Here is a 24,024-nt window from a genome sequence, read left to right as displayed (position 1 = left end):
GGACACAGTAGGCGCAAGTCCCCCCCCCCCCCCCCCTCTCAAAAAACAAACCCCGCCATGATGACTTCCCCCCAGTCTGACCAAGAGTAATGGTTTTCAAACAGAGGCACGCAAAAAAAAAAAGAAAAAAAGTTCCTCAAATCACCGGCGGGCGTGATAAAAGCCAGAGCATCGACCCAAGGCTAGACAACGTCGAAACGACTTGCACCGCAACATCATCCAAGAAGAACAGAGAGCTCTTTTTCTTTCTTTTCCTTTCTTTTTACAAGTGGATCTTTATTGAGGTTGGAAAAACAACTCCAAGAAGGCGATCCAAATCGGTGAGAAAAATTGTCAATTAAAGGGTAATTCGAATTCCAGCGGTCAGCGAGGAGGCGTCTTTTACCGGTCACTGTGTCTCCTCCTGACGCTACCTCTGGGAGCCGGTAGGATTGATGCGAGCCAGTTAAGGTGTCTGCAGAAGAGGGGAATCCACCTCTTTTCTTTGGCTCCACGAGGGCGGAAAGGCAGCCCAAAAATAAGTCATCTTCAGATCATTAGTTATGAAAGAGGCTGAAACAGACGAATTTCAAAACGTAATGTTGCTGCGAACGGCACCTGCAACTGCACGGGTGACAAAGCATCATGTGATTTGGGCGTGTTTTTTTGAGAATGAACGTTGAAGAAAGTGCATAAGGCGTACGCATTAAGGGTCGTCTTCAAGCCAGTGTACACACAGTCTAAAATCCCTTTGTGCCCATCTCAGTTAGTCAGCGTTTTACCTACTAACCCTGATTGAAGCCCAGAGTGTGGGTAACAGCTCCCATCTGACGCTCCCCGTCTACTAAATATGGCCAGACATTCTCCTTGTCACTACAACAGGCAGCCCACTGCTATCCCATTACTGTGTTGCATAAATCAGGCAACTACTCTGTTTTCCTAGTAACTCTGTGTGGCTAGACTCAGGGTACAAGGTAAACAACCGGCTAATGTGATACCTTACTAGCAAATCGAGGTTCAGGCGGCATTTTATTTATTTAACTTGGCTTGTTTATGCTAACTGGATGAAATACGCCCAAAATACATATTCGAGAGTTCGTTTATATAGGCTCAAATATGTGTTGTACCGGTGTAGATGGCATAACTGCGCTGTTTGTGAGGAATGCTTACCATGTCTCCTTTCAGGCCGCTCTGTCCCTGTGTAAACATAAAACAGTGAGCGCAGGTGGTAAAATAATCAAATCGATCTAAACAGATACCTGGACTTGATTTCCTTGGAAAAACTTCTTAGAAATATCAATGACATGTTTAACTCCACCCTATAATAACAGCAATGACACTAATAGAGATTTTATTACAATAATGACCATAATCATTCTTAGCTTAATTATGCTCATTTTCATCTTAAGGTGCCGGGGTTCTGGGCACTAAAAAGTGCTCAATTACTCAATTATTTCACATTTTGTCGGGAACTGGGGGAAACTCACAGGCTTGCCATCCAACCCAATTGGACCCTAGGATAAAAGAAGAAAAGGAGACGTTAAAGTGAGTATAGAGAATCTGCAGTTGTGTCACAAAATCTTCTAGCAACCCTGTCTGGCACCATTATGGAGGTTAATTGGAGAATTGGCTGTACACAAATAATGTCTAAATGTATAACTAACAAGCTAGAGAATGAGAGACACCAGAAAAATACTGTTGTGTTGTGGGTGTAGGTCAATTCAGTATTGTTATAAGAGAACAGGTTACAAATAAGCAGTGGTGGAAAGTACATTTACTCAAGTACTGTACTTAAGTAGAATTTTGAGGTACTTGTACTTTACTTGAGTATTTCCATTTTATGCTACTTTGTACTTATACTCCACTACATTTTTAGAGGGAAATATTGTACTTTTTACTTTACATTTATTTCACAGCTATAGTTACTAGTTACTTTTCAGATCAATATTTTATATTTAAAACATTTGATCATCTTTATAAAATAACTATAAAATAGCATTGTTATAGATTAGACTACTCAAAAGTATAGCTAAATTGTTAAGATTAGCTTCACGTTGACAACTTTAAAATGCTGCTTACATGTACATGTATGTCAATAAATCAGTATTAATGTTGCAATAATTTATGAAAAATATAACTCTCTAAATGGGGACAGTTTGCATAATGAGTACGTTTACTTTGATACTCTAAGTACATTTTGCTGCCAATACTTAAGTAAAAGTAAAAGATCTCAGTACTTCTTCCACCACTGCAGATAAGTTAGATTAGTTTCCAAATGTAGTTTACTTTAGCCAAAACACTCTGAGTTGTAGCTTGAGAAGAGTCAGCTCAGTTAACCTGAACAAACTGTTGGTCTTTGGCTTTGTTAGCTAGCTAACTTGCCAGAAGGCTAATTTAGCAAAGCTACCGACATTAATTACCATGGGACTACTAGCCACTATAACGCTAGCTTCTACTACATATGTTAGCTAGTGTGCAAATCAAATCCAAAATCAATCAGATGTATCAGTGGTGAAATGACCAGCTCCCAGTCAAAAACAGCACAGAATGTAACCATGTCTGTTCAATTCAGTTGAGAGGGCCAAGTTGTTTGTTTAGGAATTCAAAGTGGCTGGTCTCAGCCACTGTTGCACAAGAGCTAAGTACCTCCAATATGGCTGCCAGAGGGCACATTACATCACGTGAAAGCCCTCTATAATAATTCATAGCTACTCCGACTACTGCTCTGTGTTGATTTTCAAGAAGTAAAAAAAGAAACATATTCTGTGGTAAGAATGTGACCAGGCCATGAGGACTCTTGCTCAGTAGGGACTTTTTCTTAGTTTTGAGGCCTATTAGTTACTCTGAGCAAGCATTCGCTTATTACGACCCACTAAAACCTTGGCTAACTGACCAACATTTACAGTGTTATTACAGACTTACTGGAAAGCCTGGGAATCCTCTTGTTCCCGGCTGTCCCTAAAGAGAAACAGAAACAGAATCAGAGTGTGTTTTTTTCTTTGTACTTCTGGAAGATTGACGTGGAAATCTGCTGAAAGAAGGTCAGTGTAAGAAGGTGCAATTCCCTGCCGCCCACCCCTCCCCCTGCGGCAAAGCATTCGGGCAGTGCTGTAATTGGCTTTGACAGAGGGAGTGATACCGTAGACTACGGGGAGTACCTTCAGTGCGAGTTGCGGAGGGGGGTGAAAAACTGACCCGTCCAAACAGGAGGAAATAAGACGCTGAAACATAACACCGAAAAGAGAAAGCAACAAAGGACGGCCCTTTTCCAATCTAATAAAGATGGACTACTATGGGGAGAAGGTGAATGAGCTCAATGAGCGTATGTCAATAACAATTAGCCGACAAGCTCTGATGAAAATGAGGTGCATTTGAGCTGCGGATATTCTAGCCTGCTTCTGGGACTGGGCACAGGCCATTCAATATCCTGGGGAAAAAAGAGTGAAGGGGGCAATAAAGACAAACAGAAAGAAAATTACAAGGAAGAGGTGAACGTGGTTAATGAACCAGATTGTATGTCTGGGACCAGAGGTAGTTATTGGGAGCTTTGAATGTTTTTTCTCCCCGGGGAAGTTCAGTCTGTTTTGGAAAAACAGCAGTAGGACGTGGCTTCATTGTATTTTACGCAACATGGTTTTATTATCTCAAACAGGCCCTACAAGGGATGTGGAACACTGACAATGCAGAGTGATATAATGCCTTTTCGCATGGAACGCGCACAGCTTCAAAAAAAATTCACATTCCACATAAACATAATTTCCCCTCCAAATTGTCGTATTTATAGACTTACAGAGTCTGAGAGATATAAATATGGGATAAGATATCATTATGCATGCTTTATAAATTTTCATGTGCGAATCTCAGAAAAGTATGGGTTGGATGTAATCCACAGTCAAGCTGTAGTGGAAAACTTTGCTCGCAGTGGAAAACCTCTCCTCACTCATCCATCCAACCCCCGTGAAATGACAATGTGGCGAAGCGGCCGAGGCGCTTGGCGAGCCTGAGCTGTCATTTCCTCCCTCTTTCTCCTCACCTCTCTGTTAAATTAACTCCCTCGTTCCGTCTTAAGGTCAAGACCGGAGTCTCTCATGTCGATCTCACCTGCTGTGGTAAACTATCTTGTAAGTGCTTCTGACTGACTGGCCCTCTATGTTCGGGGCCTGGCTCCTACTGCGCGCAACGTCCTCCGCGGCCTGCTATTCATTAGAAATGCCTATTACCTTCCAGGAAGAGTGGGCACACACACAGGTATATATTGTAATAATCATCAATTTGAAAAACAGATGTCTGCTCCTCTTAAGTGGCGAGACTGCTGGCTATACCATCACGCTGTTCTGGGATCTGGACTGGAACAAAAGTATGACGAGGAAAGATGTGTCTTCAAAAAGATTGGAACTCATGTGGCCACGCTGTCTTTCTGGTATTTGAAAAGGAGAGTAAAAAGACGTAGTATGCACCAAAGAGAGATTGAAGATTTTTCTGAAGGATTTTAAAACAAGGGCCTGGTGTCTGGATAACTTACATCGCCCCAGGTTGGATTGGGATGGAGTTTTTCATTTCGCCTCCTGATGAAACAGGCATGCCTAATGATCCAATTTATGGCCAAATCACAGCTCCAGCCTTTTGAACAATCCCGATATTTCCACACGATCTGTAATTACGCGGCATTATTCTATCATTTGCGTTGCGGCGGATTCACACAGAATCTTGGATAAGGAAAGTTTGGCAAACGCAATGCCATTGTGAGCCCAATACCCCACGAGCCTGGAAAAACAAATCTCTCCAGATCTCTCAAATTGTCCAGTTTAATCAACAGAACTGTAAAGTCATGCCGTTAGTGTCTAAGATCCTGATGGGTTAAGCAGAAGTGTACTGAAATGGTAGCTAATAAAAAAAAGCCTTGGCTTGCAAATCCAGCTGGGCCGGTGGTTAAAGATAAGACAGAGGGTTTATTAGGTGTAGGGAGAGGTGAAGACACTTACAGGAGGTCCTCTTGGTCCAATGATAGACAGACCTGGCTCCCCCGGTGCTCCCTATGGACAGATACAAAGACAGTGAGAAGACATACCAAAGAGATAAGAACAAGTGGGGATACCGTTTGCATTCCTAGCCACCTCTACGGACTTTATTATAGAAATTCAGCACACTGAGGGCTTTGATGCATTCTTCCAAGTGTAAATGGTGAGGGGGTGGAGGAGCGATGGGGGGGGAAATACATCCATTAACATCTGTTAGACATACAGTGTTTCTAGTTCCAACACATAAACACTTCCTTTCAGCCAATCATGGTACCGGGGTGAACATGCATAGGAGTGTAAGTGTTCAAATTTACTATCACTTTCAGCCCAAAGTCAAAAGGGATCTGATTTCAGGACCATACTTTATAATTCGACAATGTGACTCAAAAGGTCAGCGGTACTGCTGTGCAAACAGTGGAGAGCCTCTGGGCTCCGGCTTTGGCACAAAATGGGTGATTTGCACCGTGACAGCCATGGTCCGTGTAGCCCCACGGACCCTCCCAGCACAATCCCACAAACCAGTGAGGCCAGACTGGCCCCAACTCGGGTTTCCAGCACTTTCCCTAATTAGCTTCTCTTGCCCCTGAAGGAAACCCTATCACAAGGACACATTTGATGGTCCCAGCTATCCATCAAAGACAAAGGTGATTCTAAATGTTTCTGAACACATGCCTACTTTGGGAGGGGAAGTATTTGTTTTCACATGCTCGGTTCGATGGATTGATGGTGGATATATCACACAGGGGCCAAAAGGCAAAGGTAATGATGAAAAAGAGTGGTCTATGTCAGCTAAAAGCAGTTTACTGTTACTCTCTTGGCCATCTAGAGGTGTAGCAGACGAGACAAGTGAAGATTTACAGATACCTTGTACGGAGATTAGATTACTTTGGCTGTAAGGGGTGAAGGCAACGAGGCAGAATCAGAATCACGACTAAAACCAGGACCCACCCAAAACAAATACACTCACATAAAACCAAGTGCTGTGAAATAGCAAGCCGACAAAGCCGAGCAGATTTAATTTCCTCCAAAATGAAATCTTCTCTAGCCTATAAAGAGCAGAGTGGCCATCTGCTGTGGTTCCTGTGCGCTTTTTTGCGTAACCGATCCATCATGTCTTTCTGTTTTTTCACTAAGCCTGGTTCTGTTCGCCAGTCACTTGCCCCAAACACCCTCCCACAAAACCCACAGAACCCATTTGTTTTAAGAGAGCAACGCTCTGGAAAAGCTCATCTTCACTTATTCCCTTTGTGCCTGGCTCTCTGTCCTTATCCTGGGGATGATGCTTCCTTTTAAGAGATGATCTACAGCCAAGTCTGCTCTGTTTAACTCCTGTATTTCTTCATCTTCTCACTCCTGGCAGCTACTGTAAGAGACTGACCAGTGGGAGAAATTCTGATCACGATAATACAGTATGCTCCCTTAAAACAATCGGTGCCTAGACATAGAAAGGAAGCCATTGGATTATTTTGGAGGCAAATCTGTTGTGCACTCCAAAAAGCCGCCACTGCATTGTCTGGTTCTCCACTTAACCATCTTGGTGGTCACATTACTATTTCTGTTTTCTCACAAGTCAACCCATAGATCAAGAGACTAAAAGTGCTTTTGTTTTGGCTGACTGACCGCCCATATTAAAGATGCTTGGCTAGCAAGCTCATTTGTTATTGCGGTATGACAGTGAGGAATGTGATGTTTCCCCTTTCGTCGCACATTTGGCCCCGCACATCACAAATCACGCTGTGTTCGATGAAAGCAACTCTGCTGTTTCTGGCTTTGACACAAACAATAGAATGGGATGAAATGACTGCTTTTGCAAATGTGGTGAGTCAGGATTGAAGCGGTCGCAAAATCCAACAGTCTCAATTCTTTACACCATGTTAGGACGCGGTGTCTCCACAATGTCTTTGGAGTACAAGGGAACACACTGAGGGGTTCTGCTGGGATGACATCTTGTTGGTACAACTTGGTAGCATTCATGTGTCTAACTCAGTGGAATCATCTGAACATCTGAAATCAACCATAATTTAAAATCAATCATAAGCAATAAAGCAATAAAACAAATCGGATTGCTGTTTGCCGTCTGTGTTGACACACTTCTGCAATTGACGCCAAGTGGGAGATGTCGAAGCCCATAAAAAAATGCACGTCCTACTTGGAATTACCACTAGGAGGCTAATGGTTTTTCCCAGTTGGCAGCTCATATTTATGGTAAATCCGGCATGATGTGAACGCGGTGTGAGATGGAACTAAGATGGAACTGTTGCGCAATGAACCAGCAACAAAATGTATTCGTCATTATATATCATTCCACTCATGCTATGGTCTCTTCAAGAATCTTCTCATGTACTCTGCTGTGGTCTCCATAAATGTCTGCGCACTTTCTTCGGGGAGTCTTAAATTAGAACTTTCAGACTCTTATGTGACAAATCTTTACTATTGTGTTTCATAGTGTAAGAAGCTCAGGTAATCCAACCAGGGTGGGAAACCGTTTGCAGAATGTGACCCTCGCGCCCTTTTAAAAATACAGACCCAGGTCCCTGATATAAATCAAATACTACCTGTATACACTATACAGTGCACAGGTCTGCACTTCTAACCACAAACACAGCCACCCACTAAGTCAGCTCTTTGCAGTGTCTCAAGTGACACCCTATTTATATTTCAGTGCACTTTGACCTACTCATCCTACTCTGGCCGATGCAACCATACTGGGTTGACCATAGACTGACCAAAGCAACGAAAATGCCCCAAACCAGGAAGATATAGGATATTGACCCTGCCTTCCTTGCTATATTTTAGAAAACATCAATAGGTTCCTCCTAATGCCAGATGCTCCTAAACTTACCTTCTCCCCTGCGTGTCCTTTTAAGCCCTGGGATCAGTCACAGCAGACACAGTCGCATGCAAAGAGGTGTGAAGGGAGGAGAGAGACAAGAGAGAGAGAGGAACCGGTGTTAGAGACATGGAGAGGGCTCGAGGCATGCAGCATCCTCAGCACTGGTCAATGGGGAGGAGCTGGTGGTGAAGGAGCTAAGAGGAACTAAGCTAAGGGGAGCTACGTGTAAAGGGAAGTTGCATGTAAACTAAGGGGAGCTATGTGTAAAGGGAAGCTATGTGTAAACTAAGGAGAGCTATGTGTAAAGGGAAGCTACGTGTAAACTAAAGGAAGCTACGTGTAAGCTAAGGGAAGCTACGTGTAAACTATAGGAAGCTACGTGCAAGCTAAGGGAAGCTACGTGTAAGCTATAGGAAGCTATGTGCAAGCTAAGGGAAGCTACGTGTAAGCTAAGGGAAGCTACGTGTAAACTAAGGGGAGCTACATGAAAGCTAAGGGGAGTTACATGTAAGCTAAGGGAAGCTACGCGTAAACTAAGGGGAGCTATGTGAAAGCTAAGGGGAGTTACGTGTAAGCTAAGGGGAGCTAACGTTATGTGTAAAGGGAAGCTACGTGTAAGCTAAGGGAAGCTACGTGTAAGCTAAGGGAAGCTACGTGTACGCTAAGGGAAGCTACGTGTACGCTAAGGGGAGCTACGTGTAAGCTAATGGAAGCTACGTATTGCTAAGGGGAGCTACGTGAAAGCTAAGGGGAGTTACATGTTAGCTAAGAGAAGCAAAGGGAAACTATGTGTAAGCTAAGGGGAGCTAAATGTAGTGTCAAGATAGACTTCTCTAACACCTCTAAGACCTTGGAAGAGGCAACAAATTCTGGAGTGAGGGATAAACCATTAAAAAATCAACTTCCTTTGTGGTGCTTGAGGAAAAAAGCTCTATGCTGTTTGAAATAGGTTTAGACCAATATATCGGTTTGCCCATGTTGGCCTTTTATTAAAAATCTGATGCAGTTTGTTTGATTACATATTTTTTGTAGAACTGTAGAACTGATCAATACTACCCTACACTGGTTGTCTATGGGAAGACCTTAACCTGAATTGATTCTAATGCGACAATTTTATTGGCCGCACAAGTATCGGCTATTGACGGCCTTGATCCAAAAATATCGCTGTTGGTTTTGGCTTTCACCCATATCAGTCACACCCTAGTTTGAAATATTGAGTACTCTGCATTGGTCTCTCCCTGTGAAAAGCCTACAGTTTGGGTGAGAAGGCTGTGAAAGCCAGAGCGGTATGGAGATCAGAGTGTCATATGAGTGAAAATCTTCAACTAGTCATCTGAACTGAGAGGAGCAGTGTTAATATTTTATCCATATGTTGCAGGGCTAAAATTGCTTTCAAATATGGCCATATCCAAAAAAGGCTCAAATCTAACTGAATGAGGCAACAAAAAATCTGGTTGGATAACATGGGAAAGCCTTGGTTTGTTAGTACAAAATAACTTTCTCATCTCTGTATAGCCTAAGAATTATGTCTTGGGGGAAGTATAAAAATGTATGACTCATTTTGCTATGTGTTATGTTAACACATGGCAAAATGAGTCATAAATTGTAATATTTCCCTCAAGACTGTCAAAAAAAAGTATGGATGATGATACGACAGGGATATGTATTTAGGATTAAAAAATGAAAGAGACTGATAATGGAATTATTATGTTTTCTCTAATCAATCGGAGCTTTGAGACATTTGGCCTGCAAACATTCAAATAAATGAAATTACAGAGATAATATAGAATGAGGGAGGAATTGGGCATGGCAGAATGTTGAATTTACACATAACTGCATGTACTGCATAGCTGAGATTGTAATGAATATCTCCCATTCATTTGAGCCTGTCCTTTGGTGCCCTTTGCCTGAAGTCATCACTTTCCTTAGAATTGACATGCTACTAATCCTTTTGGTTTTGGCCAATGGCTAATGGGATCTACACACTACTATGGTGCGCTCAACGCACAAACCCAAGTCACTCACCATTCTTCCAGGAATTCCCATACTTCCTTTGTCACCCTATTAACCAACGCAAAGTCAAAAGGACAGGGGTCAGCAATAAGGTTAGACTCCAAATGATAAACTCTTAAAGGGATACCTTGACATTTTGCTTTTTTACCTGTCATTTTACAGGTACTGCAGGTGCTTATTCTATAGTCACATTATTTGGATACAAGTTTCTACATCTGTCCTTTAGCTCTATTGGGCTTGTTAGCATTGTTAGAATGTATCATTGAAACTGATAGGTGCTGCTGTCCATTGCTTTGAGAAAGCACTGCTGACAGTGACACTGTTTATACAGTGTTTGGTTAACTGCCATTGCAAAAGAGAAAAATTCCAATGTCATGGTATCCGTTTAAGGAATATCGTAACTATCGTAGGGCTAAGTCAGCTCACCATGCCATGCCTAATTCTGATGTGAGACTATACAGCCAAACATTCCACAATGATAGACGAAGCTACTTTGATGCAATCATGCCCAACCCAAGACTGTTGGTTATGATAATAATAAGAGTTTACAAACTGACCTCACCTCATGGTATCTCCACATCAAATGTACAAATATATTTCTCTTCAAGTCAGGTCAGTTCGAAGCAGGCTATGATATAAAACTCCACATAGCACTCCAGACTGACCTGCTTTCTCCTCCTGCATACATCATCTCCTTCCACACTATTCCAAATAACCATAAACTGATGTAATGTCGAAATGGCTTATTACACGAAAGTGTCCATTCCTAAAGCCCTTTAATGCGCTCAAGTCACCCCCCCCTCTCCGCTTCAATAGAAAGCCTGCCACTGGCTGTGGATCTGGGTGTGCTTTGGTGATGACAGCTGTTTGAAGACTCACTCTTGCGGTGAGTCACGAAAATAAGGGGAGCAGTAGGGAGTCGGGTGTTTAGACGGATTGGGCCAGTGGTAGCTGTAGGTCAGGGCCAGCTCTGTAAGTCATGGCGATGTTCGCCTACGCTTGGGAACTTACATCTGTGAGGAAGGACACACACTGCATGACTGAACGGACTGTGAAAAGACATTTGGGGGCATCGGGGAACACACACTTGACAAGTTGGATTTAGGGAACACACACTTGATGACTAGTTGGATTTAGGGAACAAACACTTGATGACCAGTTGGATTTAGGGAACACGCACTTGATGACCAAATGGATTTAGGGAACACACACTTGATGACTAGTCGGATTTAGGGAACAAACACTTGATGACTAGTTGGATTTGGGGAATACTTGATGACTAGTCGGATTTAGGGAACAAACACTTGATGACTAGTCGGATTTAGGGAACAAACACTTGATGACTAGTTGGATTTGGGGAATACTTGATGACTAGTCGGATTTAGGGAACAAACACTTGATGACTAGTCGGATTTAGGGAACAAACACTTGATGACCAGTTGGATCTGAGCAAAACTATCTAAGTTCTTAAGTTCTAAAGTCATGTAACCACCAGATCTCACAAAAACACAAACTCTTGCGCAACCAAACACAGCAAACAACCAAACCAAAGATGGAGGTGGAACAACTTGCTGCTGCATTTCTTTCCTTTCCCGTTGCTCAACTCTCACTGACTCATATTTTATTTTACTACAAAGTTACTTGTGTTTATCGTGTGAATCGTCTTCCAACACAAAACTTGCTGTGCATCATTACGCACGGAAAACATGGTGACAAGGATTTCAGTGTCTCCAGAAACGTAAATTCAACTTAAAGGGACATCTTCTGCCTTGGATGCATATTTGGGATGCCATAAATTTGTGGCTTGCAACTCTGCACCTCCCATAAACTGAAAATAGGGCCCTACAAGTTCATTTGTACCAAGAACTAGCTCCAACTTGGTCCAACCTTGCAAATCAGTTCAAGATCCCAAATTGTGCGGCCTAAAAGTCACATAGTGTGTTCCCAGCCTTCATCACTATTTATACCACTCGAGAAAATGATTTTCTCCAAATCATGTCTGTTCTTTATTGTAAGTAGTAGTAGTATTATCGTGATAGTCCTAAACTGTCTTTTATCAGTGGAGACAGGCATTTTCTGCTTGTTTCATCAACCTTTAAGTATGAATCTTTACACCTTGCCTGAAAATTTTTCACACAAATTTTTCCCTCAATCCTCTGACGAAATCAAAAAGGACTATACATTATTGCCACCAAAAGAAACAGAGTGGAAGGGAGGAGCAGTTTGGTGGCTTAAGACAAGCGAAGGACAAGACAAAGATGTTGTAGTTATGGTCCGGATACAGGAGATGTTATGACAGGAAGAAAATGTGAATTTTAACATTGGTGTTAACTGGGAATCCCCTTATATGGTGTCTGCCTTTCCCATTTTAATCATCAGCATCCTTCCTCTCTGTTTCTATCATGGGACTGGACGCAATCTGTACTTGTTCTGACCCGGAGGTTTTTCCTCCTGTGGTATATCTGCTGGTATCTCCACTATCAGTATGGGGGGCATTTTGAGAAGCCTTCCGTTTCCAGTAACAGGCTGGTTAAAGCCCTGTCCAAGGTCCTGATTTCAACCAAGGCCTTGGAAGAATCTGGCAACGCCGAAAGATTTTCGTCCGGAGTCGGGGGCTTCATGAAGTGCCTAAAAGAGCCGAAGTGATTATTTGCTGCAACCGCAAAATACACCCTTCTCTAAAGTAGGCTTTCCCAGCCGTGAGATGAATGGACTGTTCTGCGAAGCCTCACCCTGCACTCGGCCAAGTCTTTTTTTTTTGTGCTGCACCGCATTCCAAGAAAGCTGATCACTCCTACACTATTCCTCAATGTGTGGTGAAAATGCCTCCGATGTCAAAGTCACTAAAAAGATAAGAGTCAGGTAGGCTGTTTTACACACACACACACACACACACACACTCTTGTCCCCCTTTCCCCTCGGTAGCGCCTGTCACTCTCCGGTCTGGTTTTCAGAGTTATTGGGGCTTCGGTAGTCTCAAATTCACCGGTGTCTGAGCAGACAGCTGACCGCCCGTTGGAACACACACACACACACACACACACACACACACACACTGGGCCTTCAGCTGACAAACACCAACCCACACACCTACACTCCAGTCAAAAGGATTTATGCAGGTCCTTAACAGTGCAACGTTAAGGCGTCTCAGGCGTATTTACAGGCTTAATGAGACTCAGCTGGACCCTAGGCTCAGGCCCAACACACACACTCACACACACACACACACACACGACTGACCGCAGTCACACCAGCCCCTACTCACCACCAGTAAAAGTACTACTGCTGCAACAGACACACAATCAGACCACATTCGCTGCAGCATGTTTATGGGGCAGCGTAGCGAAAGGAAGATATCTGGAGGGCTTATGGTAGCTTTAATAATTTTATAGTAGATACATAAATGGCTTTTATGGTAACAGGGGATGGTTACTATTTTGTAGGCTGTAAGTCAATAGCCAAGGGGTTAGTGTGAATTACATGAATACTGCACAGTGTGGGGAGCTTGCTCCACCTGCATGTGGAGAATTATATGGTGAAGATACTGTGTGTGTGTGTGTGTGTGTGTGTGTGTGTGTGTGTGTGTGTGTGTGTGTGCGTGTGTAAGATGAGGAGGGAACAATGTGTTTACAATCCATCCATCATTAGAAGTGGGGTTTTGCTCCTTTGTTCACAAAGACCTATAATATCACATTCTAAAAGAACCGCATTCTATGGAAACACTGCATACTGATTTTAAATTCAGACGGGTCCTCGTTCCAAAAACCACATCCTTCCGCCCTCATTGAGTCGAGGAGCGCTCATGATTTAATTTCCCGCGAGTTGACAGGTATAATCAATCACAAACTCTGGAAGGAATCGCATCCTTACTTTGACACAAACTGTCAGCGAATCTGCGACAGAGGAAAAAACAAAAAAAGGTAAAAAAAAAAAAAAAAGTTTTATGAGCCTGTTTCACAAGTGAGCTTGACAGAACCAAACGGGGGGGGTTCGCTGGTTGTAACTGGCAACCCAGGTCAAAGGTCAGATATTAGGTGGCCACCTGTTGCCATGATGGAGACCATGTGGGTTTTGACGTGTTAGACGTGTTAGAGATCGCTGGATAAGAAAGCGAAGAGAACAGTGTTAGACTGAAGAGAGGAAAGAGGGGCTGAGTTGATAGCAAATACAGCAGCAGAGTGATTTGTTCAAAGATATTAGCATTATAATCAGCAAAAATAGGGACAGGATTTTTTTTTTACCACAATCCAGCGTCCATTACAGTGTCCAATAGGCAGCAAATGGTGTTATGAATGCTGTGTGAAAGCTCTGTATGCACTCAGTCCCTCTGTTGCATCGATGTCTCTGAGATTTCTGAACTGAGAAGCTATCATATTTCATATTCAAAGAACAGAATAACTGATCTGAATTCCAAGTGTGATCGGATTTCATTGGAATTCCGTAACATCCCAGCAAGCGTTTGGCGGACGGCGGCGCCGCAGGAGGTGGCCAAGTTCAACGTCAACCCAAACAAGGACAGAATTTTCACAATGTGATGTTCTGGCGTCGTAAAATTTCATATTAAACTGTTGGAAACTGTCTTGAAGTGATATCAGAAAGATGTTTAGATCCTGATTTCACCAAATGATGCAGGTAGCAGCTATGGGCGACTACTGACATTGTTATTGTCAACTTTCATTTTGGTGCTACGTTTACACGGGTATTCAACGTTAGCTAACAACCTAACAGTAAAATACAACCCAGATAACAGTTTTACTGTTAGCTGGGTTGTTGCAACTACTGACATTGTCATTGTCAACTTTCATTTTGGTGCTATATTTACACGGGTATTCAACGTTAGCTACCAACCCAGCTAACAGTAAAATACAACCCAGCTAACAGTTTTGCTGTTAGCTTGGTTGTATTTTGCTGTTAACTGGGTTGTTGCAACTACTGACATTGTCATTGTCAACTTTAATTTTGGTGCTACATGTACACTGGTATTCAGCGTTAGCTATACAACCCAGCTAACAGCAAAACTGTTAGCTGGGTTGTATTATTAATTTCATGATATCCCTGGTCTTTCGAATGCATAAATGCGCTCAAAAACAACAACTTCTCAGTAGAGAGAGTGAGCAGAGAGAGATCTACACGGAAGCGTTCACAATCCACGCATGCAAAAAAAAAAAGACAGAGAAACAGACAAGACACAAGTTAAAAGACAGTTACCGGAAAGCCTGCTCGTCCAGGAGGACCCTGAAAAAGGGGTGAGAAAAGATTGGTACAAAAAAGAAAGAGTAAACTTACAACATTACAGAGAGAGTCCACATCACCAAAGATACCCGACACTGAACCAGGCCAGAATAAAACGCTCAGAAGAGATTTGATAACCATTGCTGCAAGGTCATTTTTCCTGCCTAACAGTGTAGTTTACAATTATTTTACATGTGTAGCCTACATTTTATTTTGGCCTTTGGGGTTCAGTGAAAATGGGCAGGCGCTAAAGAAAACAGCATTCCACAACTAAAGAAAAAAGACATGAGGGACAACAGTTCAATCGGTTCCTTCAGCTGATAACTGAACATGCCTCTTTCAGTTCAGCTCAAATGTGACTCGGAAACAGCTGTCATTACAGTGAGGTACATTTCAAATGAACACAAGACTTTTCTCGACATTAAAAGAACATACCGTTTTGTCATTTCACCATTTCAGTAACAGACACATGCAAAGGTGGGTATTGGCATGCTACAGTTTGCATTTGTTTGGTTATAAGTTTGACTGAACTCTCAACCCTCGCCCTATTTGAATGAACCTTCCTAAGGCGGACGCAACATCTCAGCACAGCGACTTCCACCAAAAACAAAGGAGGTAGAATCCACTGGCTTTCAATTTACGGCCATGTTCAAGGAGCGAAAAGGAGGACCACATTGTCAAAAGTCGAGTGTGTTTTGTTTTCACCGGGCTAGCGGAACACAAATCAATGGCTCTTGTGTAGCGCTAATTGCTTCTAAGTCAAAACAGGAACTCTTGACTTTTTCCAAAAAGCTAGCAAGGCATTGACGGTTCACTGAGGAGTATGATAACCGTTTGGAGGAGTTCCTGCTCTTGAATGCTGGCATGTCATCACTATTCCTCCCCGAAGAGTGCTGAGAGTGCTGCTAGTACTTCCCAGTGTGTGCGTGGGTGACTGCTGGCCGACAGCAAGAGAGGGGAAGTCATTATTCTTATATCAATAGTCCTGGAGGGAAGAGGCATTATCACACTACTCATCTCTCATGGTGCTTTGATCCACAAAACCTTGCAGAGAATCCATCATTTACAACAAAGACTAAATGAATATTGAATATTGTCTTTGTAAGCTAGTAGCTGTGCAATAATGCAAGCATCTACAGTACAAAGTGTAGACTTAAAGCTATAACCAAAAGTGAGCTCAAAACATTTTTAAACTGCTCATCCAGTATCCAAAAATCACATTTTTGGTTCACATGCCAATGGCTAGTAAGCTAACAAAATGTAGCTGCCAGAATAATTTTTACCGGCCAAATAATTCTTTTCAAAACTATTTTGTGTACTTTATGAAACATCCAGTAAAGCGACAAGAACAGATTTAATAACAGGGTGTACGCAGTCGGCAGACAAAGTTAGAAAACAGACGAAGACCCTTACTGGTGGGTGACCCTTACTGATTTATCCACCACAGACAAATTTCACCGGCATTTGGCCTTTATTGTTTGTCAGGTCTTAATTTCAGACTGTGATTTACTTGCGCTCAGACCCTCAGGCTTCTGGGTAAGTGAGTTCAGTGGCTACTGTTTGGCTAGCCAGATGAGTAGTATTTCTTCTAAAGCACCTTGGCAGTCAGAGGGCAGAGCATGAAGGTGCATGGCCAGGTGCTGAGTGTGAACATACTGCACATGGGTGCCTGCCCGTTAGCTACAGGGGTCTCCAGGGGCCGTCTGCAGGGGGCAGGGGTTACCTACCGCCGGAAGAAACCCTTTATTGGAATTACACAGTAACCCTCCAACATGTGGCTCCCATTTGGCAAAGTGCCGTTGAATGAATGAGAAAGGGGGAAGGGGGTGTATTTGGCCATCATGCGTGGGATCTATAGCCTCCTGGGCCCCCCCCTTAATAAAGAGTGAGTTGGGATGTATGGGAGAAAGGTATGACCTACTGTAGCTCTACTCTGATTGGTGTTATTTTACCCAGCGGCTGACTTTGGAGGGCAACAACTAGGCAATGTATGGAGGTGACCGAACCTGAACATGAAAAACCATTAGCAATGAATCTTCAGTGAATATGCACACCTCCCTTTTTGGAGCTGAATATGCACTCGCAATACCTGTCTAAGTGGTAAATTGTGGTTACATGTGTTGGTTTTCGAGGGTCCCCTGTTGCCGGTCCTGCTCAATTTCATTAGTCAGAGGGCGTTTCCCATCACCCCTGATTATTTTAAAGTGTGTCACATGCACATGGCCGAAGCACGGGCCAAGAGGGCCTGTGATGTGACCTGTGAGCAGTGATGGTCTGTTATGTTTTCAAGAGAACAGGAAAGCACCAATTTCATGTCGTTTTACAGTTGCAGTCACACGGGTAATTGTGTTAGCTTAACTTTTTTTTATGTAAATAAAGGTCTGACATAATTAATACAAATTGCCTTTCCACATCTCCTCACTCTTGTTGTCAAAGGGCAAAATAAGAGCCGTTGTACCACGACAGATTTATCAAAGGAGTGAGGTTCCATATTGCTCCTTGTGGACTCTTAATTCTGCATATCAGAGAAAATAAAAGTTGAATTCGTTAAGTTAAAATACTACTCATGCTACTTTCCTGCTCCCTGTAAAACTGACCTCAACATTCTCTTAACACCAACTTCTCAGAAATCTCCTATGATGGGGCATGGCAGTATAACTGGCTAGACTAGAGACTCTCTTTGAATGCCAAAAGAGTTCCAAAAGTATTTCCTTAACAGCAGTGAGCAAGCGCTCCGAGGAGTGACTGTATAATAAGCGAGAGGAACAGCGCTGTGTGATTCCGTTATGGCCTGCGGTCTTATCACGCTGTCAACTTAGCTGTAATTCATCCCCATCACTTTCCATGAAATACCCGAAACAGCCTTCTTCTGGACAAACCCAGCCTGGGTTATCCTGTCTGTGTCTCTTGCCCCGAGCGAGGCCACAACCTTCAACCCTGCCTCAGCATCAGGACCCGGGTGTAACATCTGTACCCAATTTGCACACCCTGCCCAAGGTGCTCCATACCTCTTGCCCTCTCCAAGGCTACGTTCACACTGCAGGCCTTCATGCTCAATGCTGAAGTATCTGACTTTTTTTTTTTTTGGATGACTGCTCATATCTATTCTAGGATGTAACCCCTATCTGATACCGATATGAACTGACAGTGATGCCGAGGAGACATCACATCTGTTTTATCCCTATGCTTCTCCTGCATGGTTCGAACACATTTCGGTTATGTGAGGTTTGACTGAATTTAAGTGTCTCCCCAAGTTGGCTATTGGGCTTTATTTCCATTGATATTTCTTGTTGTCCCCATGCTAATGATGAGTCAGCCAAGGTGTGGTGGTGCCAAAATGATGACAACTGTCTCAGGTAAATAATGCAAAATTTCCTTGTCATGGAAATGCCTACAAATTCTTATTTGAGTCACATGCCTCGGGATCTGATTTGCTACCACGAATCCATGTGGTCCAGATCAGAATTCACTGATTAGAAAACATCAAACTTGTGTCACATGTGAGAGAAAAATCAGAGTTGAGACACTTTCAGCTGCGGTGTGAACGTAGCCTAAGACCCCCGCGCTCACCGCTTCGCCCTGAGATGCAACATTAGGATCCTAAGGCGATATAGGACGCAGGGGAGATGTGGAATTGGAGCGTGCCTTGGAGTTTACAGTGCTCAAGTCCAGTGGAGATGGGAGTGTGTATGAGAGTGGAAAATCCGCCTCGCTGTCTGACATCATTTACCTTACAAACCTCCTCCTCCGTACGAACTATCCTTCATATTTTCCAGGGAGGGACATTTTGGCAGAGGTGCTTCTGAAATTCACACGGCTATACAAATGTCAAATTCCTACTGGCCGGGCCTTTTAGAACAGTGGTTCTCAACCCAAACCTGCAGACTGTGGATGGCATATAGATGAGAATCACTGTTTCCCATGCAATGAATGCATATTAGCATTAGTTCAGGCACTTAAAATGCTAATTCCAATTGTGAATGATTGATAGACTTAAGTTGTTTGTAACAGTCAGAGCATATGTGGACAATTTGAGGACTATAACCATAGCAAATATGCAGAAATCCATAATGCATGTATGCAATGTAAATATGCTGACGACCACTCATGAATACCTGTGCACACAACACACATGAATTGACTGGATGCTGGATCTTCACATCAAAATGCAAAAAAAAAAAAGACAGTCACTTTACCGCATACAGGTCACACAAGGCATCTCGTCTACTTACTGGAGGTCCTGCAAGAGAGAGAGGGAGGGGGAGAGAGAGAGAGAGAGAGAGAGAGAAAGAGATTCAGTTTTACGGTTTTATAAAAACATATTAATGATTCATTTTTCTCCAGTTTAGTACATTTGTTCAGTATCCGGAAAGATGCTGAGGAATTTTAGTTTTTTTTACAAGTGCAGAGAGGAAATGCGCACTTTGGAAAAGACCTCTTTCACCCCAAACATTCAATTCCCCAGCCAGAGCGTGACTCACTGATGTGTTCGGTCTGTCTTATTTCCATAATCAACAGAAACACAAGGGATTATTCCACGGACAACGCCAGGCCAGGCCGCGCTTTCAAAGCCATGTCGCGTTAGGTCATCGAAGCATATAAACCCAAGTATCAATTTCAGGGGCCTCGCCTTAACGCAGTGGGTCATGGTGCGTCTGAAAAACCTCTGTAGTGTAGTCGCGTGGGCCCGTCCGCGGCGAGCCTTGGGACTTTGAAACATTTCACTACCTTGGCAGCATTGGAAATAGTCTGCCTACCAGTCGATCCTGGGATGGATGGATGGATGGATGGATGGATGGATGGATGGAGGGAGAGGACGAGCGAGGGAGACCCCAGATGACACGCCGCCGTCTGAACGGAGGAGGACCCGGCGTCGCTCCTTGAGGAATTTCCTCCACGCCCAGGCAAGATTAATGCGAGACACTTGGCCAAAGTAGCGAGAGCTTTTTTTTTTCGTTCAGGCATTCAGTCCGATTCCAGAACGAAGGATTAGACTGATATATCAGTTTGCCGATGTATGGGGCTGATATCGGCCTTTTATTAAAAATCGGATATGGTCCAGTCAGTGTCGCCCACCTCTGATGTGATGGATGTGATGCAGTTTGATTGATATTTATTGTAGAATCGATCAATACTACACTGGTTGTCTATGGGAAGCCCTGATTTGAGTCTAATGCAACATTTTGATCTAATAAGCGTCCATTAATTTATGTTTTATTATCCTTATTAATCTGTGTTTCAGCGGAGAGTTTTAGTGTCCCATGGTCTAAATGCTGTTTCAGAGGCTTTTCCACCCTGACAAGAATAACATACTGGGGGAAACACTGAATACTTACTGATATACTGCATGAATACTGAATACCGCATGACCATAGTCAAATTTTAAGATATTGAATATCAGCACAAAATGTTGGCTATCGGCAGCTTCATTCCAAAAATATCAGCATTGATCAAACTCTAAGAACATCATCAATTACTCTTCTAATAGACCCAACTGTCCAAATCCCATGACATATTGAGTAGTTGGGTTTATTAGGGGCTCCAGACAGAGAAACCTGATCAAAAGGCTACCCTGTTATGTTGTACAGGTTATGCCAGCCTTTTAAAACTCTCATCAGAAACATGTGGCGGGGAGGGGGGGGGGGGCAGACGGCCAGACCCCAGTGCATGACTCAGACTCAGCCTCGTAAAATAGACCTCTCCCACAAAAACGAATACGCTTCCCTTGACCTTTCCGCTAGCGCAATCAGAGAGCCCCCGAGTCATCCGACAAAATCAATTACCGGCGAATCGAGACGGGGGTCACTAAAGACGCCGTTACGTCAATCACGCCGAGGTGAGGAAAATCGCTAATGACAAATCTCTTCCCCCGAAATGTCAACTCGAATCCCCGGCATTATCTTCCAAACAGGTTTATTTTGTCTGCTCCTCAGACCGGCCTATCCCCTCCGCCTGAAAGCCCCGCTGTCAGGTCAATTCGTTCACTTCGTCCGCTCGTAAAATGAAAACCAGTCGGAGCAAAGAAATGAGACAGTTAAGGGGGGAAAAGAAGAGGGGGGGGGGGTTTGCAGACGACTTGAATTAAAAAGAGTGTGAATAACGGCGCTAGGCGCTTAATCATTCTGGTGCTAAATGGACGGGAAAGACGTAAGAGCTCCACATACCTTAAAATGAGGGTAACTGGCTTAGGTCAAGAGGTTTGTCATAAATTGTACTTTAATATCGTCCAAAAGCTGCCACAGAATAAGAGGCGAAGTGACAAAGTCTTTAAAAAAGAGACTGACAAGAGGGAGTGCAGAACGTCTGGTCACTCCTACAGCCCAGAGGACCAGTCTGACATGAGCAATAACATCCAGGAGTAAAGCATGATGCGGTCAGGGGTGACAAATTTCCTCCCCCCCTCTGGACCAGGCCATTATTCTCTCCTTTCCTGTTTTTTTTTTGTGGTGTGGTTTTTCTAGTAATTTGAGGAGGCATTTTTCTCAGCTTGTGCTGACTGGGCAAGGGCTTTTTTTTCGTCGCACAGACCCGGGTGCAAGCAAATGTCAAGCCAAAAAAGTACGTGCTGGAGCCCACAGATGAGGTTTGGTTGCTTTTAGAGGAACTGGGTATAGGGCATCCCTCGCTGATATTTCTTTACTTTTGCTTCATCACGGAATCCCAGACTGAAATATTCTACTCACTATGTCCAAAATGTCACTGATGTCATCGCCGGTCCAATGCCAGTCAACACTTTTTCGACGTCTCAGACTTTTCTACTAACCGACGCTGACTCAGCTTTTTCCTGCCTATCTAAAAATGTTGAAAATGGGTCATTTTGCTGATGTTTCATTTCTTATTTTTCCCCCAGCGCTACAAAAAATGTAAGGTCATGTAATGGTCTACCTGGTCTTGACGCAAACTTGACTGGACCTGGTCTTGGAATTGACTTGGACTCGACAAAGGTGGTCTTGACTAGCCAATCACACAAACACACACACATCCCTCAGCTTTTTCTTCACCTGTGTTATTACACTAGGACAACATGTTGTATAGTGTTAACAGTTGTCGTTTCATCAGTCCTACCTGGTTCCCATTGCGACCTCTCTTTCCCTCGACCCAGGAGGCCCTGGTTGAGAAACAACAGCAGTTAGTGATGGCTCACTATAGCAGCATGGCCCATCTACATTTGCATTAAGCCATGTGTGAAAGTGCTAGCCAGGCTGTTACACATTATAAGCAGCCAAAATCCAATAGTTTGTGAGAAGGCTTACAAGGTGGGGTCCACTCAATGAAAGCTCAGTTACTGGTGGGCGGAGCGAAGCATTGGGAACGTTCCAGTTATTCTTGCAGTTGTGAGCCAGTCCCTAAAGCGTAAGCTTAAACCTTCCCTGCATGCAAGAATGGGGAAAGCAAGCATGGAAGCAAGATTCCTGCTGCATTCTGGCCTGCCATCACATCCTGTTGGCTGGATCCACTCGGGGGACATCTATAGACCACCTTGATCCAAAGGCACTTTGGGAGGCTTGGGGGGGAAGGGGGTTCAAATATAGCCCGTGTGGTGGCGCCTGACAAGGGGCCACTGAAGCAAAAGCTTTACACGCAACGAGCAGCGGGCAGCACATGAAACGCAATTTACACACATACAAACACACACACACATAAAAAGGAAGTTGTTTGACTGCATTGATATCATGTATGCCGAGCCTTCTCCTCCGCTGGGCTTAATGGTGTCCAAGTATCGCGAACACCTGTTGTTGCTGCTTATGTAAGGGCATTGGTTAGAAGTGGCCGGAAATGGAGATCTAATGTTGCATGCCAACATGCAAACTCATGGGCGGCTCCCCCTTTACTGCTCCCATTACAGACACTGACTGCTTCTTGCACGTATTTGAAAGTAATCAAACGTCTGATGTGGTAAGAAAAGGAAAGCACAGAATATACAATACAAGAAAGTATGTCATCTACCCTCAGTGCCCAAATGTTCTACTAGGTAACGATGACAATACCAATACAGCATCATGGCCTTTAGCTCTGCATCTATAATAACGCCAAACTTAAAAACATACCCTAGTCATATCCCCTTTATTTTCAGCTCACTTGACCTTTTGTGTCGCGAAGAGCACACTGGTGTGGTTGGGCAGGTGGGTTGCCATCTTGAGACTATCCCTGTCCCGGGATATGGATCCAGGAATAACCCACGGAATTTCAGCACTGAAAATACCCAGATCCAAAACCCACCACGACCCCCCCCCCCCCCCCCCCTTATCCTGCCACCGCTCTCTCAGATTCCCTGCTTCTCCGATTGCCCTTGTAAACACACGGCGGCGGCCGGTGCAAATGTGTCGGCTGTCAGGCTTCCGTTCGGTGAGCGGCACAGAGAGGTTCGAGGAAATATTTCGGACCGCGCTGGGAGACGGAGCGGAAGATACGGCATGTACGACGGACCCTTGCCAGAAGCATATCAAAGCCGGTTTTAGCCTCGTAAGATAAAAGCGATGCCCCAGTGGCCATGTCGTGCTCCATATTTGTAAGTTGACAGGAATATTGCTTTCCAAAAGAGTGAAAAAAAAGCACTGTAAAACTCAATATTGAAGCTAATGCTGAAAAATGAGACAGTTTTAGGAAAGATGGGAGAGGCAAATGTCATGTGACAAAGGTCTTGGGCTGGATTTGAACCCTTGACATTGTGATTACATGGTACAGCCAAACTGAGCCTGAGGAACTGAGGAAGGCCCTCAAATCTCTGAAATCTTAGCAAAAATGGTTCCACATAGTACCAGAAAATGGTTCTTTGGGGCTTGTACCATAGCAGAACCCTTTATAGTGCTAGAAAGAGGGTCTTGGTAGCACATAGGACCTTTATTGGACTTTAAAGAACTCTTTTAGAATGCATGAAATCCTCTAAATCAGCAGTATTGAAAGATTCTTACAAACCACACTCGGTTTTTACTGTGATTTACCACTTTC

The 24,024-nt window shown here is 43.6% G+C and overlaps 1 protein-coding gene across 1 annotated transcript in view; it reads right to left on the bottom strand.

The window, feature by feature from the left end:
• LOC139662685 (collagen alpha-1(XIII) chain-like) overlaps positions 1-24,024 on the bottom strand; it is a gene marked incomplete at its 5' end in the record, with an annotated part of 87,887 nt that overhangs the window by 44,732 nt on the left and 19,131 nt on the right. The window contains 4 exons of the mRNA XM_071541406.1: positions 1,150-1,176; positions 1,467-1,493; positions 2,902-2,937; positions 4,962-5,012. Coding sequence (XP_071397507.1) covers positions 1,150-1,176; positions 1,467-1,493; positions 2,902-2,937; positions 4,962-5,012 — 141 coding nt within the window. The remainder of the gene's footprint in view (positions 1-1,149; positions 1,177-1,466; positions 1,494-2,901; positions 2,938-4,961; positions 5,013-24,024) is intronic.

This window comes from Centroberyx affinis, unplaced genomic scaffold, assembly GCF_046629955.1.
Source record: "Centroberyx affinis isolate AG114_WGS23_722 - 3 ecotype Tasmania unplaced genomic scaffold, CSIRO-AGI_Caff_v1 ptg003862l_1, whole genome shotgun sequence".
Taxonomy (NCBI): domain Eukaryota; kingdom Metazoa; phylum Chordata; class Actinopteri; order Beryciformes; family Berycidae; genus Centroberyx; species Centroberyx affinis.
The sequence above is the reverse complement of the archived record's forward strand: the minus strand, read 5'-3'. Positions and strand labels throughout refer to the sequence as shown.